At 42.7% G+C, this 17,707-nt stretch overlaps 1 protein-coding gene across 1 annotated transcript in view; it reads left to right on the top strand.

Moving 5' to 3' along the window:
* Window positions 1-394: 394 nt before the first annotated feature.
* Window positions 395-17,707, top strand: part of UBE2R2 (ubiquitin conjugating enzyme E2 R2) — a 53,656-nt gene continuing 36,343 nt past the window's right edge. Inside the window, exon 1 of the mRNA XM_082497606.1 lies at window positions 395-638. Within this exon, the coding sequence (XP_082353732.1) occupies window positions 462-638 (177 nt within the window). The 5' untranslated portion in view covers window positions 395-461. The remainder of the gene's footprint in view (window positions 639-17,707) is intronic.

Below are 17,707 nucleotides of genomic sequence, written 5' to 3'. Positions count from 1 at the left end.
TCTGTTGTGACCGTGAGCGCCTGTCAGCGCAGCAGCGTGGGCCGGCCCTGCCCCGCCGTACTGACCCCTGACACCCCTCACCCTCTCCGCGCCAGGCGCGGAGGGCGGTGGAAAACCGACGGGGCACAGCGCCTCGCTCGCCCACTCACCCCACCAGCGCTGTGGGTGGGGAGCGCTGCTCCTTTAAGCGCGCCGGTAGGGGCGTGGCGCGCGGCGGGGCGTGGCCGGCCGTGCGGCGGGGCGTGGTTGGCCGTGCGGCGGGGCGGGGCGCGGCGCGGCGCGCTGAGGTCAGCGGCGAGCGGGCGCCGTCACAAAAGGAAGTGGCGGCGGCGGCGGCGGCCGTCAGCGCGGGGAGGGGCGGGGGCCCGCGGGGCAGCGCGGCAGCGGCAGTAGCAGTAGCGGCAGTAGCAGCAGCGGGAGCGCGGCGCGGCGGCGGCGGGGGGGGGGGCGTGGGCCGCGCCATGGCCCAGCAGCAGATGAGCAGCTCGCAGAAGGCGCTGATGCTGGAGCTGAAGTCGCTGCAGGAGGAGCCGGTGGAGGGCTTCCGCATCACCCTGGTCGACGAGTCCGACCTCTACAACTGGGAGGTGGCGATCTTCGGGCCCCCCAACACCCTCTACGAGGGTGGCTACTTCAAGGTACGGGCGACACACCGACCCGCCGACCCTTTGGGCCTCCCGGCGGCGCGGTGGTCCCGAGGAGCCGCCGCCGGGGCCTGCACACCCCCACCCCCCTTCTTCCTCTCCCCTCCCCTCCGCCTGCCGTGGGCCTCTTTGTCGGGCTCGGTGGGGCGGCAGGAGGGGGTCGCGGCCTGCGAGGGGGTATGGGGAGGCTCGGCCGCCCGGCGGCGTGGGGACGGGGCCTGCGGGACCTTCCGTCTCCCCCCGGGATGCGCTGTGGGCAGAGGGGGCCGCGCCGGGGCCTTCGCTGTTATTTTCCCGTTTTAACCCCAAAGGAAGGCGTGCGCCTCGTGGCAGGGTGCGAACTATTCCCTTCCACCCCAGGTTGTCCATTTGGGCTCTGGTCTGTGTGTATTTATTTCAAAGTAAGGGGCTTCCCAGCCTTACCTCGATTGCTTCGCTCCTCGCACGGGAGCATCCTGTGCGGGGTGACTAATTCCGGATAAAGGCTCTGTTTTCCTCAAAACTTCATGGGCTTCAGGACTGTTTTCCATGTTTATTCCCCCCCCCCCCCCCTTTCACCATTTCTTTTTCCTTTTCTCCAAACTTTTAGAGGGCAGCCTTCAAAGGGCTACAACAATACGTAATTGGTGAAGATAGATAGATGCTTTCAATTCCTCTCTCAACCTTCCTGCTAATACAAAAAAACTTTTGTGGTTGTTATTTCCCCTCTTGTAAATGCAGTAAGCAAGAAATCTGGCACTGCCATCCCAGAAAGGAACTGAAGGGAGCAGACTTAAATTCTCAAAACAACTGGAGAAGGAATTGCATGTTTATCTCAAGAGAAGCAATTAAAGCCCCTTGGTGCCTGCAAAAGTTAGGTTGCATTGGGCATACACCTTTGCACTTAATGTCTGCTTCGTCTCTGGCGAAGTATTGTCCCCTTCAGCTCACTTCTCCCAGGAGTTAACCATTTTAGTAGTGGCTCCTGCATCTCCCATTTCATGCCCTTTGGCTTCTGTCAAACTGAAAAAAATCTTCGGATGATCTCTTTGCTTGGCTAACGTGCATCTTCAATGCCTCTTGGCCTCTCTGGGTCAAGGTTTAAGAGCTTTGTTCCACAAAACCCAAAATAACCTGTAGCTTGGGGAATAATACATTTGAGTCACGTTCAGTTTGGCCTCGTTGTTTTGAAGGAAGGGAAGGCTTTGGCACAAGGCTTGCCTTTTGTAATGAGTTGGCTGGCTTACTCATGTAGGTGTGATAGGTATATTCTTAGACTCACCTCCATTATTACTTATTCAGGAAGTCGCTGTAGCCTTTGGTTGGTAACTGGGTCATTTTTACATCCAGATGGTTTGGCGACCTCTTCCTGCACTTATATTACTCATCCATTTTTTTCAAAGAAATCATAATGGGTCAAAATATTTTTGTTTGGTTGGGGACCTCTCTGGACTGTGTATTTGTAATTGTTCCTGGAAAGAAGATGAAGCAGTCTGTGAAATAATATGGGGATGTGTCTTAACCAGTGTAGATTTAGTTTGTTTAGTTTAGGTTGCCTTACCTCAGTATTAGTTTAGTTTAGTTTAGGTTGCCTTACCTCAGTATTAGTTTAGTTTAGTTTAGGTTGCCTTACCTCAGTATTAGTTTAGTTTAGTTTAGGTTGCCTTACCTCAGTATTATGAATGAGATACCTTTTTTTGGTATTTGATGTCCTGGAAATGTCGTGCCTTTCTTCTAAATTCTTCTGACCAATCCTGTGATACTTGCTTTGTGAGTGGGAGACTAAGGTCTCATGATGCCTTCACCTCTCCACAGCAGAGGCACTCCCTTCAAGTGGCATGGCTGGAGTCTGTCATATGTCATTTCTGTCTCGTCTTTCCTCCATGAGGAGCAGTGTATGGTGGTGTTCTTGTTTTGGTAACGTTGATTTTTGGTTATGCTTCCTAAACTCTCAGCCACTGGAAAAAGTGGTCTTAGATCCTCATTCAGTCCCTAGCGAAAAGGAGTCCTGTTGTCCTGAGAAGTGATTTTCCTTGGCTTTCTTTGTATTGGGCCTTCAGGCAAACCTTCAGATACGTTAGACTTGGCTTACTGAATTGTTTGGAGATAAGATTAATACCCTAAACTTTATTTGGTGAGGTGACTTCTGTGATAGATTCGTAGTATACACGAGGTGAGCACTAGTTAAGATTGGCATCTGATCTATTTTTCAGATTTCTTGGCTTGATGAAATATCTAGCTTCATCTTGTTTCATCTTTTTAGTTTCCTAAGACGATGTAAGGAGGGTTAGAAATATACTATTACAGGGTGTAACTTCTTTAAACTTTTGTGGTGATGTGAGTTTGGGAGTTCTCTTCCACTTGAGGTGTGGTTTGAGTGTAGGAACTGGAAGGGAAGTGCGAGGGCTTCTAGTTAAGCTCAAGTATAAATATTTTGAGGAAAACCTGTGTTTAGTGTGACCTTAATAAAGAAAGTGTTAGTGATGGTTGATTGGGAATACAAACGCTTGATTTGTGCTCTTGGAGCTGGTAACATCAGCTTTTGGCACCTTGTTTATTCTTGGAGAAATATGACCTTTCTCTCTGGGCTGTTGAACTAGCTGAATAAACTGAAATGAGGAAAGTGCTCTCTTTGCACCTCCTTGACAGGAGCTACTGCTGTTAAAAGCTGGTTCAACATTTCAACAGATTTTGGTTTCAGTTGCTAATCCTGTAACTCTAGCACTTGATAAATTGAAGCAGAAAACACGTCCTCCTGAATGTTTGTTTAAATAGTAGGTTATCAGTACCTTGATGCTGATTATAATAAAGTCAGGGACCTTGTAAAAACTCAAGTAAAGCATCTCAGCATATTTTATCAACTAATACAGCGTGCTCAGATCTGCTGTAGCACTTCATGGTTTAGGACCCCCTAGCTAGGTGGAAAAGGCAGCAGCCTTCAGAAGCAACCACTCTGTGAAGAGCAGCTTGTATCAGCAAAAGACAGGAGCAATCCTGAACCGCAGCCCCCCTGCTCCCTGCAGTTGGCTAAAGGTGCACTTCTACAATGGAGGTTGTCACGAGTCCAGGTGTTTCTGCATGGCTGTCCTCGTCCCCGTCAATTTTTGCCTTATCTGTTGACTTTACATAGCTATTCAGTATGACCGGGAATAATGTTTTGGGCAACTCTTTGCTTAAATTCCAGATTACCACTCTCAAGGAAGGAGTTGAGCTATTTCGTGTGCTGGTTACTTCTCATTCCTTGCTGGCGACACAAAAGTAGCTTAGGGTCAGTGATGTTGTCCTCCGGGAGGTCCACTGATAAGAGCAAATATGTATCCCTCAGCTGCCGTCAGGAAGAAATTGCCAGTTTGACTGAAGTTTCTGGCAGAATACATTCTGTTGGGCCACAGGTATTTGATGAATGAACTTGATTTTTAGTCCCTGGCTCATTCAGCGTTTGTTTAAGGGGGAAAGGTGGGTAGACCTTGTGTGTCTATGATGTTGATTTGCTCACAGCTGATTCAGTTATTATGTTTTTTTGAGCAATAGAAGTTTTTTCTAAGAATGAAGTGCTTCATGTCCAGGTCATAGATAGTGCGAATTGCTTCTTTCTTGGGTCAGCTGGGAAGGATATGGTGTGATAAGACAGGTCTTTAGATCAGATACCACTGGGCTATATGTTAGTTTTGAATTGCTCTGGAAGTGATGGGAATGTGTTTTCCTGGTTTTACAGGCAGTGCCTGAGCAGTAGAAAACCATCACTACTGTGATGTAGTCTGTTGAACTATGTGCAAGCAGTTAATTGGTGATGCCACCTTTATGCCATAGGGATCTTCCATTCAGCTGAGAGGGTTCTTTGCTACATGGCAGGAGAACTTCTTCACCTTTAATTTTGACAGTTGATGCTTAACCTCTGTTGTGGTGGTCCCCACTTATTCAGCTGTAACCTGGTGATGATAGGTGCTAGTTGGGAGAGATTTCAATGGCTGAGGGTTGTGCATGGTGAAACTTTTACCATCTCCGTTGACCGTTGATTGGTATGCCTGCCTTGAAATCCGGCATCTTTCTGTGATGCTTGGGCCTGCAGAGCTTGGAGGCTGATAAACCTCTGCCTGTTGTTTTGATGAAGCGATATTTTCAGGATACTTGCAGAACTATTAGAAGGTGCTTCTTGATGGCTTACTCAAAGCTCTGTGTGTTTGGCTCAATTGCACCTTAGCATCACAGCTTTTGATTACTCTTTAAAAAAGGAAATTCTGCTCATTTTTTTTAGTAGAATGGTATTCTTGTGCTGGGAGCCAGCCTTCCAGGGAAGGTGCAAGTGAGAAATTATACAAATAGAAACTTCATTATTAAACACATAGCACTGCCCAGAAGCACAGTTTGACCAAGTATGCTGTGTCAAGAAGCATGTTTAATGTAGAGCAAGAGTCAATATTAAAAGCTCCTTCAGAGGTGATTTAGGCTGGGTAGATGAAAATGAATACACCTAGCATGAAAGGAAACAAGAAAAATTAACTGCATTGTTAGAGTTGTGATTTGATAGTTCTTAAGGCAATTTATTTCATAAATTATTTTTGCTCCTTATAGAGCAAGTCTTAGCGCATAAGGTGGAGGGGGGGAAACCCCAAGCATTATGCTTTGTTTTTTCTCAAGTAATTTGGGGGCTAAATACTTGTCAAGGCATTGTTTTCCTTGCTTCTTGTAACTCATTAACCATGTGCTGTTTAGAGTTCTGTACTGTTGGATCTCATCTTCTTTCAAGTGATCTGTTTTGATTTCAAAGCAATTTGCAATGTGTGGGAATAATATTTTTTTTTCAGAGCAGGAACTCAATATGGAAGTTACTTACAGATAACTGATGGCAAGAATGAGCACCATGTTTAAAAGTTTGGTAAAAGAGACTACTTCCCAGAAAGCTTAAAATTAGGCAAATAGAAGTTTCTTAAGCACTTAATATTATGTAACTGGTAGAACAGTTAACTTCACAAAAATATTCCTTGGTGCCAAGGAAAAAAGTGTGGTACTCTTAGCACAAAAGCTGCCTTCTGCAGGCCTGTGTTGCAAGGTGCTAGAGAGCTTTTTTCTCAGTGTACCTAATCTTCTATTTTTGTTGCCTTTAAGTATGACTGATGCTAATAAGCAGAGGTTTGATGAAGCAAAAAGGATATGGAACTGCAAGGGAATAGAGTCTGGAGTTGCATGCCCTGGGTCTGAAGAGCAGGCTATCTCCAAAGCAAAAGAGCTGCCAAGCTGTCCTTAGGCAGGGAAGCAAGAATTTTTTCCTGATGTAGATAAGCGCTGTTATGATCTCTAGCTGTCAGGCCTGAGGAATACCTGATTGACCCTCACTCTACTGTTGCATATAGTGTTTTTTGGATGGCTACCTCTGTGTGCCCCGCAGAACCCCCCAGACAACTCAGCCAGCCTGTAGCCTGTTTTGGAAAGCTGCATATCCTCAGGAGGCAATGAGCAAGGTAATGGTGATAGCCAGCTCCCAGTCCTTTCCCTAGGGCTGCTCTGTTCTAGGTAGGGTTATTGTGTGTGCTAAGATAGTGATTTCCAGTTCTGATACTGCTTGGAAATAGAAGAGCATGTGCAATTAGGTCCCATTGTATGGCAGGAAGAGAGCTGTAGCACAGCCCACCTCTGCCATTAGTATAAAAATGGAAAGCTTTCCATTTGGAAAGGTTGAGCACTGTCAGTTTGCATAATTTTTCTCTTGTTTGGCTCTATTTCCATGAGTTTGCACAGAATAATCCTTGGATAAGGTAAAATACAACATGAGGCTTTTTCTTGGATAATAATGCAAAGAACTGTGTCTCCTGAAGTTTCTTGCCTGTCTGTTCAAGAGGTAATAACTAAAAGTATGTGGATAGCTTTAGATCTGGTTCATATTATAGGAATTAGTCAAAGTTTTTGATTCTGTAGTGTTAGAAGGGTGTTCTTTAATTTTTTTGTTCACTTGGTAAATCCTTAAGATCTCCAGCATTGCAGTGATGTTATGCCAGTGTCGGAGTGTGGGGGACCACATCAGTAACTTCTCAAGAACTCAAACATGTTTTTACCTTACTGTTTCTGAATACACGCTTACACTGCCTGCTATTTTACATACTAATATATTCATGCTGGGTATCTTCTCTTTAATAGCACTTTAGGTCTACTGCATGATACTCATTTTGCATCTAGGGGGTAAGAAATGCCAGAAAAAAACTGCTTGCACAACCTTTACTCTGATCTCTGACATGCAGTTTGGCTGTGTAGTTTATGTCCATCATCAGGTGTTCATAGTAGGGAATAGTATGGACTAAAACCAGTGGAGATCTTATGTTGAACTTAAAGTGTAACTGAGTTAAAGTTGGGAATGTAGCGGAGTTACAGATGGACTGCAGTGCGGATGGACTAGAGGTCACTTGACTCATTATATAGCAGGTCCTCTTATAATTTGGGCTGCAGATGTGTGCATACACAAATGAACGTGCACAAAATTAGCTTACCATTTCCAGAGTGCTACTTCATTTTTAAAACCTTAGTGTTTTACCCAGCATTAAGTGTTAGAGGAATTGTGGTTGATCTTACTAAGCTTTTGCAGTAGTAACTTAGTGAGAATGTCTCGTTCCACCAGGCCAGTTTAATAGTAATAACTTTGGCATTGTGTACGCTCCCCTGAAGCGCAAATAGCCAGGATGAGCCAAATTGGTTGATTGCCTATCTCCACATCTTCTGAAATATTTAACGTACATAAATATTTGCCCAAAGTGGCCTACAAATAGGAGAAAAGTGGTAAAGCTGCTGAATTGGGTTACATGTAGGATATTTTGGAATCTTGCTTGACTTTAAGAAGTGTGACTGTAAAACTTCCTGGATTTTTTTTTTTTTTTTTTTTCTGAGGCTATCACCTAGAGGACAAGGGGAATGTAAAGAGACTGTGTCAAGTGGGTGACTCTTTCGGGTATCGTTAGTATTTGTGATTAACAAAGAGAAGGCTGCCTGGCAGGCCGGCTGTGTCTTACCTGCTTAAGGTTTTAGTACTAAAAGCGTGACATGATGTGTTCCTATTGGTCTGTTTTGTTGTCTTAAAATTATACAAGTAATTTAGAAATTCAGGTAAAAGGCTTTTGCTTGGGAGATGAAACTTAAGTTGATGGTAGTAGGGATATGTTTGCAATAGCTATGTGACTCTTCACCTAGTTAAGATATGTATCCTAGTTAAAGTATTTAAAACATATGTTTTAATGTTCACCGTAGCAAAATATTTGGAGGGGTTAAGAAGCAAATCCCTTTGCCAAAGTATTGGAAGAGTGTAAAGACCAATGTTTAGCTAGTTGTGCCACTTGAGTCAGTCTTGTGCAATAAGCACTTGCCCATTGTGCAAAAATTCTTGTTTTTAAATTAATCCATAAACATCTCTGGAGCTGGAAATCTTTTGCTATCAGACCTAGGCAAAGGCTGAAAAAATATTCTCTTTTGCAGCACCCTCTTTGGTCTTATCAAAACAAAAGCCATGCAGTGGGGTAGCTTTGACTTAAATACATTCTGTGGAGACGCATTTGTTCTTGTGTCAAGTCTGCTTGTATAAGCCTCTAATTCATGGATGTAAACTACACTGGTGTGCAAGTGTTTGCTTATCTTGGCTAGAATAACTATCTGTAAAAGCACTCACCTTTATTAAAAGAATGGGCTCTTATAATGTATTGAAGAAAACTGAATTTCATCTCAGTGCTCCCGATTACTCCTCTTGCAGAATAGTAACCATACCCAGATTTAGCAGCTGAATACCTTTCAGTGGTGCATTAAGTAGTATAACTTGAGAGGCTAATGTCTCTTCTGTACCTTTTAAGTGTCTTGTAGCTATTATCTAAATCCCTTCTAATTTGTCATTCATGTGGTAACAAAATGCCATACCCCAATGTTTCAGATGAAGGGGCATGCCACTTCTTGGTTAAGGTGGAAAGAAAAGGCCTTGCCTGGTCTTAATGATATTGCAACTTCAGTGGGATCTCTGCCTAACCTTTTTTTTTGTTGTTGTTGGGGCTATGTTACTCAAAATGCCAAGCAAAAAAGCATTGAGACTCAACTCTTGTTGAATACTTAGTGTTCAAATTCAGTGGATGATGGTAACATTTCTTCTCTTGTATAATTTTGTAAGTGTCAAGTGGCTGTTTCTTGAGACAACTGTAGTCTTGTTTAAACAATTCTCCGCAGAGGACCTGTTGTCACTTCTTTTTTGAAAGACCAGTGAACTTCTAAATGAAACTAGGCATTTTATATTGCTGTATGGTCTCCATTGGAGCATGTAAAAATGAAAGTTTTGAGATCAACATATGGAACGATTTCCATTTCTCAGTGTCTGCCAGAAACCTGAAGGCTTATGTGCATCAAAATTTGGCTAATATGCTTTCTGTGAAATTTAACTGTGGTTTGGTTTTTTTTTTTGTTTTGTTTTTCTGCTGGGAGCAGTCTTTCATTTGTGTGGAAGAAGCTTAGCTGCCTTTGGCCTGAAATATAGAAATAGTGGCACTACTGGGAGAAGCTGGATAGATGGAGTAGACTTTTGAACCTTTTGGGCTTTTACATTTTTGGAACTGGCTGGATTATTTTTGAAAATGTGTTAATGCTGAAGTTTGTTCTGACCTTCACGTGATTATGAGCAGACTCATCAGGAAATAAACACCAGCGTATGTGGATCATTGTGGAGATCTATTTTAAATGGCAGTAATAGCAAATTTCATGGTCTTGAACCCATACCATCCATGGCTATTCTCCAGTTAGAAAGAGGTTTGCAGTTGTATTGGCTGCTACTAAGGATGGATGGGATAAGAAGGCTGCTGGTCTTGGCCACTTTCTTCTGGATGTTATGGAGTAAATCTGGCTTCTAGTGCTATTAGAGGTGGTACTTGGATTTCACTCATTTGAAGTAGCCCCCTTAATGTTCGACTGGGACAAATCGTCATTAAATTTTATCCAAGTTGTAGGCTTATCCCATTCTTACTGTGAATTTAGTTGTTCACTTTGGTTCATGTGTCTGGTGTGAGTGGTGTGCTTATGCTTGGGCTCTTCAACCAGGGACTATATTTTGCTTGCAAGGGACAACTAAGTAACATGCTGGCAATCAACAAAAGCTGTGGAAAGCTGTGCTGCTTAATAGTAATGTCCATGGAGACCACAGCTAGGCTGGCTGCTGTAGGAATGTGCTGCCTACCTTAACCAGGTAGAGCTGCCTGCTGGGAGGTCTAGACTTGCTGTTAAATGGTGGATCAGGTCAGATTGGGGTAAGGATTGTGAGTAACTATACCAAAGAATGTCATTGCCTGTTCCCAGGCCTCATGGGGGTGCAGTGAAATGTCACATAGGGATACTCCAGCACATGCCCCATACTTGAGATCTTGCTTGCTGTCCAGGTAGGTAGGTAGTGCCACATACTGTGGGGTCAGCTCTATGCAATGGCAGAGGCATGGAGGCTGTAATATGCTTGGCCACAGAAAACCTTTCATCATGATGCGACCAGACATCTTCATCTGTCTTGGTCTCAGGTAATCCAAGCCTATCTCAGGTGTCTCCCTCTTCCTCCATCTCTTTTCCTGTAGTGAACTGATTGTACTTTGAGGCATGACTGAGGACTGACGTAAGGTCACCACATGTGACCTGATTAAAGCTCCTGGTGTCTCAGGCTTGTTCTGTTTCATCTTCCCCTCTGCAGCTATTGGCTTTGCTGAGCGTGTATATGACTTTCACCTACTTCCAAGAGAGCAGTGAAGTGTTTTTGATCTGCCTGCTCCTAACCAACACTTCTAAAATGGCTAGTTTCTGCTATTAAAACAAAAGTAAGGTTGCTGGTGATGCTAGGGAGAGCCTGTGAGTTGTACTTCAAATCTAGCAAAGCTCTGGATGGAGTTTAATGGATAGAAAGAAACTCTTGAGGTGTTGGACGGCTGCATCAGTTCTGTATCTTTAACTCTTGCATGCACCAATTTATTTATGATCTCCTAGCTGTTTTGTTCAGCATGCATTAGCTCATAGAGGGGGTATAAATTTTGGGGCTTGTCTTCGGTTTTGTTAAGCATAGAGCAGTGACTTCTGTACTCCAGAAAGCGTAATAGATACAATATGTTCCCTGGAACAAACTCTGTATGAATAGTGAGGGGTTTTTTTTTGCATTGTTGTAATCTAAACTCTATTCTGAATCTTTTTATTAAAAAAATATTATGAAGATGGTGTGTTATGGCTGAAGAGGAGGATGATGATAATGACGACAATGGAGAGTCCCTGTGCTTGGAAGAGACTTCAGTCTTGTTAGATTATGATGTGATGCATAACTTGTGCAAATGTAGTAATGCAGAACTGAGGATGAGAAAATTTAGGCAGCGCCTAAAGCCTACTATTAATCCTTGGGTGGTGTGTCGAATTTGGATTTTCATTTGCAGATTAATAACTAGATACAGTCAACTTGAAATAAGAGGGTTGTGTGAAATCAGCTTCTTCCTTCCAAGAAAGGTTTGTGCCTGTTGCTAAATGCTCCTATGTCCAACCAAATACTGTCTTCTGCTAGATAGCAGCCAACAAGCTTTCTTCGGTATGTTTTTAGTTGAGCTTTGTTTGGTAAAGCTATTAGATATTGTTGTGTCACACTTACTCTGGATGTGAATTGCTATGATCTGATGTTAGACTGGGTGAAAGGGATGTACAATCCAGAATTCATCATCTGTTAGGCCCTTTGTGTGGGTGAAGCGTGGCACTTGTCGAGAATAGTCTGTGGATGCTACACAAACAGGATGAAAGAGCCAATGCAATGCATTGTTCTAGATCTACTAGTGGATGTAAGAGGTACTCATCTGAAGGACACAGGGCTAGGATTGGAAGAGTCATGTAGAAGTATGGGGGCTTTGTGCAGCTTTGAATGTAAGGTAGGGCCAAAATGTTCTTTGACAACATAAGAGGCAGTATATAATTTAGTGAACAGGATTGGGAGTAAAAGTTTTATCTGTAATGGGTTCATATTCATGATCCTGGATAAATTAACATTTTTACATAAAACGGGTATATCTTATAATAGCATAGTTGACTAAAACTGTAGGTAGGAAGCATTTTGATTTTTATAAATAGCACATGGGAAAGCTTTCTTCCAAAACAAATTCAACTTGTATGTTTACAAGTACAGTACTTAAATCTGGAATAGCTGAAGAAATTGTCAAATGAATAGCTTTCAGGCTGCTTAAGCACAAAAGCAAAGAGATTTTTGAAATAAGGACTTCTGCTTATTCCTGTTACTTTAAAAAAAAAAAAAAAACAAAAAAAAAAAAAAACCAAAAAAAAACTGAGCGGTTTCCTGAAGCGCCCCAGCACAGATCCTGATGTACTGACAAGTCACACTCCTCTGCACAGACTTTGTCCGTGAGGCAGCTGCAGCAGTTCTCTATGAGCAAAAAATAAAGCTGGGGTTGTGTAATTTAACCTGGGGGAGGAGGAGGACATTCCTGGTGTTGAAGAGAAAGCCATCAAGTCAGGACCTGGGTATGTAGGCTTGCTGGGGGAGACGTATGCTATGCAGGCTTCACAAATAATTCTCAGAAAGAGTGCATCAGGGAGAATCTGGGTAAACTTCTTGTTGGGGGAGGTAAAGCTATGCCTTGTCTGCCTTATCGTTTGAAATGTCAGTGGAATCTGCACTGACTTCAGAGCTACCCAATTTCTTTACCTCCCACCTTTGGGATTTCTTTCTTGTACTTTCTTAATTGTTCCAGCTCCTGTGTTCTTCTAGTACAGCCACCCCAGGTCTTCTCTCCTGTGCTTTGAAGACTAGGTTCACAATAAAGCCTCTCAGCGTAGTGAAACCGACATGTGGGATTTGATGTCAAGTGTGGAAGTGTGAAATGGCTCGCAGCCCCACAGCAGGGGCAGGGAAACAGCCTGGTGTGGTGCTTCGTGGAGCTGGTGCATTCACAGGGCAAGATTTGGTTCTAGTAAGTTAAGATGAGGTTTAGAGTATGTTACTGATATGCCTCCAAGTTCTGTTGTGCTTGTCACCCCAAGTGCAATTACTCAGGCTATGCCACAACACTGAGCTTGAAACACATGGGCGGAAAGCCAAATTCTACACTTAGCAAGCACTTTAAATAGAAAACTACAGCACAACTGACCTGCAGGTACCTTTCCTTGTATAAGGAAAGCTGGTGTTTCTAACTGCTGGAGGCTTCTTTGCTTTAATTACAAATGCATTGATAAATGCTGTTGTATAATACTTGCTAAAATAACGTTTGGTCACAGCTTAATGTGATTGCTGTGTAGAGTTTGAGTTCCAGGTGGAATATAAAGTCTTTTCCTGCTCTAGTTTTGTTAACCTTGTATTAATAGATGTGGTGAAGGGAATACTCAGGGCTTTCTCCAATGACACTGTGTCAACTGTGGCAAACCACCAAGGTTCGCAATACTAAACCGTTAAGATCATTTTATAGTGTTTAAGTGTGTCTGCATTGCAGCAGTGGCACATTTGACCTGTCTCAAGCACAGCAGTGGTCTGGTAGCGACAGCGTGATATTTAACACCAGTTGTGAATTGACCCAGCTTATGAGTTGGTTTTGCAGCCCATGCTTAATCCCACGTTGCCATGGTTTGACTACTACCAGTATCCACGCTAACAGATGCTAAGCTGGTACAGTTGCAGCTGTAAATCTGTAAGTCACAGCAGCGATGGCCATGAAGATGCTGTTATGGTACAAAGATGCTTGTAGCTCTGTTGGTGGTAGAACTTAACCCAACCTGGCTTAACTGTTTCAGTTGGCTTATCCCATATTTTACAAGATGTAAATTGTGATCAAATATCTTGTTGTGATGCCTTCTTTTCTGCGTCTGACAGAGGGATTGGAGGGGGAGAGTGCTATGCAGGGTCTTATTGCCCTACTTTTACTGTTATGAAACTCCTAGAAACTGTATTACATCCTCTGAGGTCTTAGCTGCTTGCAGAAATCAGCTGAATTGGCCACCAGGTTTCATGGCTGCCAAGGCAGGAGAGTCTGACAGCTTAAGCCTCACTTAGTTAAAACATGCATATAGCTGTGGGGATTAGCCACTTACTAACTTCTCTGTGGAAGTTCTGTGATACTTTTTTTTTAAAAAGACACCTATATGGGTGTGCATTTCAAGGCCTAGCTGAGTTTCATGAGTATTATAAGAAATATTGAGTCACTCTCTGCTTTTCTTGGTAACAGCAAACAAACCAGAAGGAGACTTCAGCGAGTTATTGAAAGTGACAGCATAGGTGTGCATTAAACCTGATCTGTATGTATACCTCTGTGATTGCATCTTCCCCTTCATCGCCTCAGTGCCATGGAATCTAAGCTATCGGACTTCTTCCAGCTTTACAGGAAACCACTTCTGAGGCTATAATTAAAACAAATCTGTTCCTATGAAAGGAACTTGAGATTCTTAGGACTGAAGATCTCAAAGGCTACTGAAAGTTTTTTTTTTAAAAAAAAAAAAAAAGCCAGATTTTGAAATGATGGTTTCTGGCAGCTGATTTCCTAGAAGTCATGGTGAACTGAAGGGAAGCCCAAGATAGATGAGCTGAGGTGCTGGTGTTGAAGAAGTGGTTGTCTTAGCAACTGTAGTCACTTAAATATCTCTAGGAAAATAGCTTGCAAATGTTAAGATTGAGAAATGGCGACAGGTTGGCAGAAGAACCAGGAGCAGTGAGCACCTTGAGGTTTATACAGGGAATTGATTTGACCACAATAGGAAGTTGCTGTTTTCAGCGGTGGGATTCTTGAGTGATGCAACCCTGATGGTTCTCCTCTTGTAATGACTGTGTGTCTGGCTGCCTTTTTGCTGTATGAAGAAAGATCCATGGGGAGGAACGCTGGCCTCCCAGGGCATATTCATTCCCCAAAAAGTGGCTTATGAATGTGGTGTAAATTCAGGTGCTACTGGAGTGCTTAATTTTGCAGCCCTGCTGTTCGATGTAGTCATATAAATATAGCAGCAAAACCCAGTGCAAGATAAAACCTGTATGCAAGCAGATATGAGAATTGTATTCCATGTCAGAGCTAAATTGCAGAAGCTGCAACTGTGTCATGGATTGGTTTAGGTCCTTGTGCTGCTTATTGTGGTGAGGAATTGAGACATCTTACCATGTGTGGTTTGCTAATTGTGATTGCACATGCTGTTTTGTGGTTCTGTAGGTAAAACTGGTAAGTTTTAATCTTTTACTTTCCTTATGGAGCACTTAATTCTCTTTCGTGTTGGCACAGAAAACAAACCCCAGAGAACGCCTGACTGAATAAAACCAACCGAGTTTGAGCCAATTGTTTCCTGCTGCCACAAGCATACTGGTAACTGCCAAGTATGACAGGTATTTCTACAGGCACTGAATCTTAAGCAGAACACCAGGTGCTTGGAGAAGCTACAGAAAACTAGGTGTACGCTTTCTGCCTCTCATCTAATATCTGTTTTCTGAGCTTTTCTTTGTATAGTAACTTATGAAAAGTGCTAGTGAAAGCCTTTGTTCAAATCTAAGTGGAAAACTCATAAGCTGCTACTTGCTGCAAAGGGCAGTAAGTGGTGAAAATTGGTGGTAGGGTCAATTTCCTATGGCGTTTTTTCCCTTTTTTTTTTTCTAGGAAAAAATCCTAGCCTACAGATAAAGGAACAGTCACTATATATGTATTTTTTTATTACCTGCATGTTTAAAAGCTACTTGGCTCTACTGGTAGTGGTCAGGATACTAGGCAGATTTCATGTTTGTGTCATGAAGATCTGTTTTGGCACTCTATTTCATTCAAAGCTTTGATCATTTTACCAGCTATTTCTGCTTAGCCACATTTTTTAGCATAGGCAAAATCTCTTCTGACTTTTTCTACTAGCAAGTAAGCCAGTGTTACATTTAATAGTTGATTGGACTTCTGAAGCCTTGCCAAATTAAAGGGAAGTTTTCCTTGGCGAGTGACATCTTCTGCAGTACTGAAATGTTAAAGTAAAAAATTGCAGTCCTTGATGTAATGCAGATAGTGGTGGTAGGTTTTTTATTTGAGAGTAGCTTTTTCTGAAGGAGCAGTGGTGAAAATACCTTGTTAGTTTTTTTTTCCCACCATGCTGTCTTATAAGCTTTTAACCTGTCTCATATCTCCCTCTGACCCTTCAAGGTGTTCTTACACTGAAAGTGCTAATCTTGGATACAGGACTTCACACTTCTTAAGGCTTCTGAGACTTCATCTGACACTGATCAACAGATTAAGGTTCACAGATCACCCTTGGGAGTGGAGTGGTACATTTTCCAAATATTACCTATCATGGGCAAATAATATTTAATTTAAAAAACAAGGGAGTATGGGATGAAACCTGAAGTGCCTGATAAACTCTTTGAATTCTCTACTCATAGTGGGCTGGTCTGCTGTTTGGATCGGCTATTTTTTTTTTAATCTGTGTACTTTCACTTTTTTAACAGCTAAAAGTTCCAAAAAGGCCTGGTGCAATCAAAACCACCCTCTTGTCAAAATGAAGCTTGATATAGGGAGCTATATAAACTAGGCACATGAGTAGTCTGGGTTTTCTGAAGAGAGCATATGGTAGCTGACACTTCAGCTGGAGATGACTTGGTAATTATAGCTCCTTTGTCTGAATTCCTGCGCTGTTTCATGGGGCTAATGGCAAATTAAGCTGCTCTTTGTAGATGCAAGGAGGGCAGGGTGCTAAAAATATTTGGTTTCTATACATCTTTATTCTATTGCAGTAGCACTGGGCCAGAAGCTTGGAGTCCAAGGTATGATGTCGAAGTGGTTAAGCTGTTAGAAAAGGAGTGAGTAGTCCTACTGCTGGTGACAAACCTTCTTCTGAATGGAGGATCTCTGTTTTGTGGTCGATCGATTTTAGGACAGGGCAAGGCAAGCCTGTTGTTACAGGTTTTTTCTCTAGCTTCAGGTAGTAGCTGGTTACTGAAATCAGCAGAGAATTGCTTACTTAGATGTTTCATTGTGATAGTCTGGGAGTTTTGTTGTGATGAGCTGGCTTTGAGGGTGACTCACGTCAACTTCTGTGACTTAAATGTCTCAATACTAGTTTAATGTGTTGCAAGCATTTGTGAATATAAATCAGCTAAAGTTTGGCCTGAGTTGCTTTTATTCCGAGATAAATATAATATACAGTTGAACAAGCTCACTAGAGAAGCTTGAACGTGAGCAAGTGAAATCTAGTTTGATTTTGGTTTCTGTAGACTAATCCTTGGTGTGATTTAGCTAACAGTTGCTAGAACAATAGGCATGGTTTCTATTGCTCTACACTAAGCAAAACAACCAGAAAGAACAATTTATCTATGATATAGTGGCTGACTCATGCCACAAGGCTTGGTATTCCTTTAATCCTTTTATAAACTGTTTTATCCTAGCTAATGTAATTGTGGATGTTCTTATTACCTATATAATGCCTAATCCCTTTTGAATTCTGCTAAACTGTTGGCCTTAATGTTGCTTAGCAATAATTAGCAAAATACAGGTGTTGTGTATTCTTTAACTTTTGATAAAACCTTTGAAATTTTGTTTGTGCTGACCTGTTACATTTTTGTGTTGGTAATACTTCTACTGCTGAACAGTGAATGGGAACTCACCTCAGCCTGATTGCCTGTCTGGAGCTTGGGTCTGTCTTGTCTGGAGCTTGGGTCTGTCTTGTCTGGAGCTTGGGTCTGTCTTGTCTGGAGCTTGGGTCTGTCTTGTCTGGAGCTTGGGTCTGTCTTGTCTGGAGCTTGGGTCTGTCTTGTCTGGAGCTTGGGTCTGTCTTGTCTGGAGCTTGGGTCTGTCTTGTCTGGAGCTTGGGTCTGTCTTGTCTGGAGCTTGGGTCTGTCTTGTCTGGAGCTTCAAAGCTGTTGCGCTGTATTCCCACTTGACATGGCAGGCTTTTAAGAGTGCTTGATAGCTTCCTTCCTAGTGTGGAGTATTTTGTAGGAAACTTCACATTCACAAAGAAAACAAAGCATTTATGTCCCTTTATATGCAAATTTGTGAGTTGCATTGCTGGATCCCATTCTGCTTTCAGTTTAACCGTGCCCTTGCACATAGCTGTGATAAAGGAGGAATGGTAATCGGTGTTCAGACGCTTGGATGTCTGGTCTGGAGGTTGTT

The sequence above is a fragment of the Vanellus vanellus genome (genome assembly GCF_965231255.1).
Source record: "Vanellus vanellus genome assembly, chromosome: Z".
Lineage (NCBI taxonomy): Eukaryota > Metazoa > Chordata > Aves > Charadriiformes > Charadriidae > Vanellus > Vanellus vanellus.
This window is presented reverse-complemented; position numbering and strand designations above follow the sequence as displayed.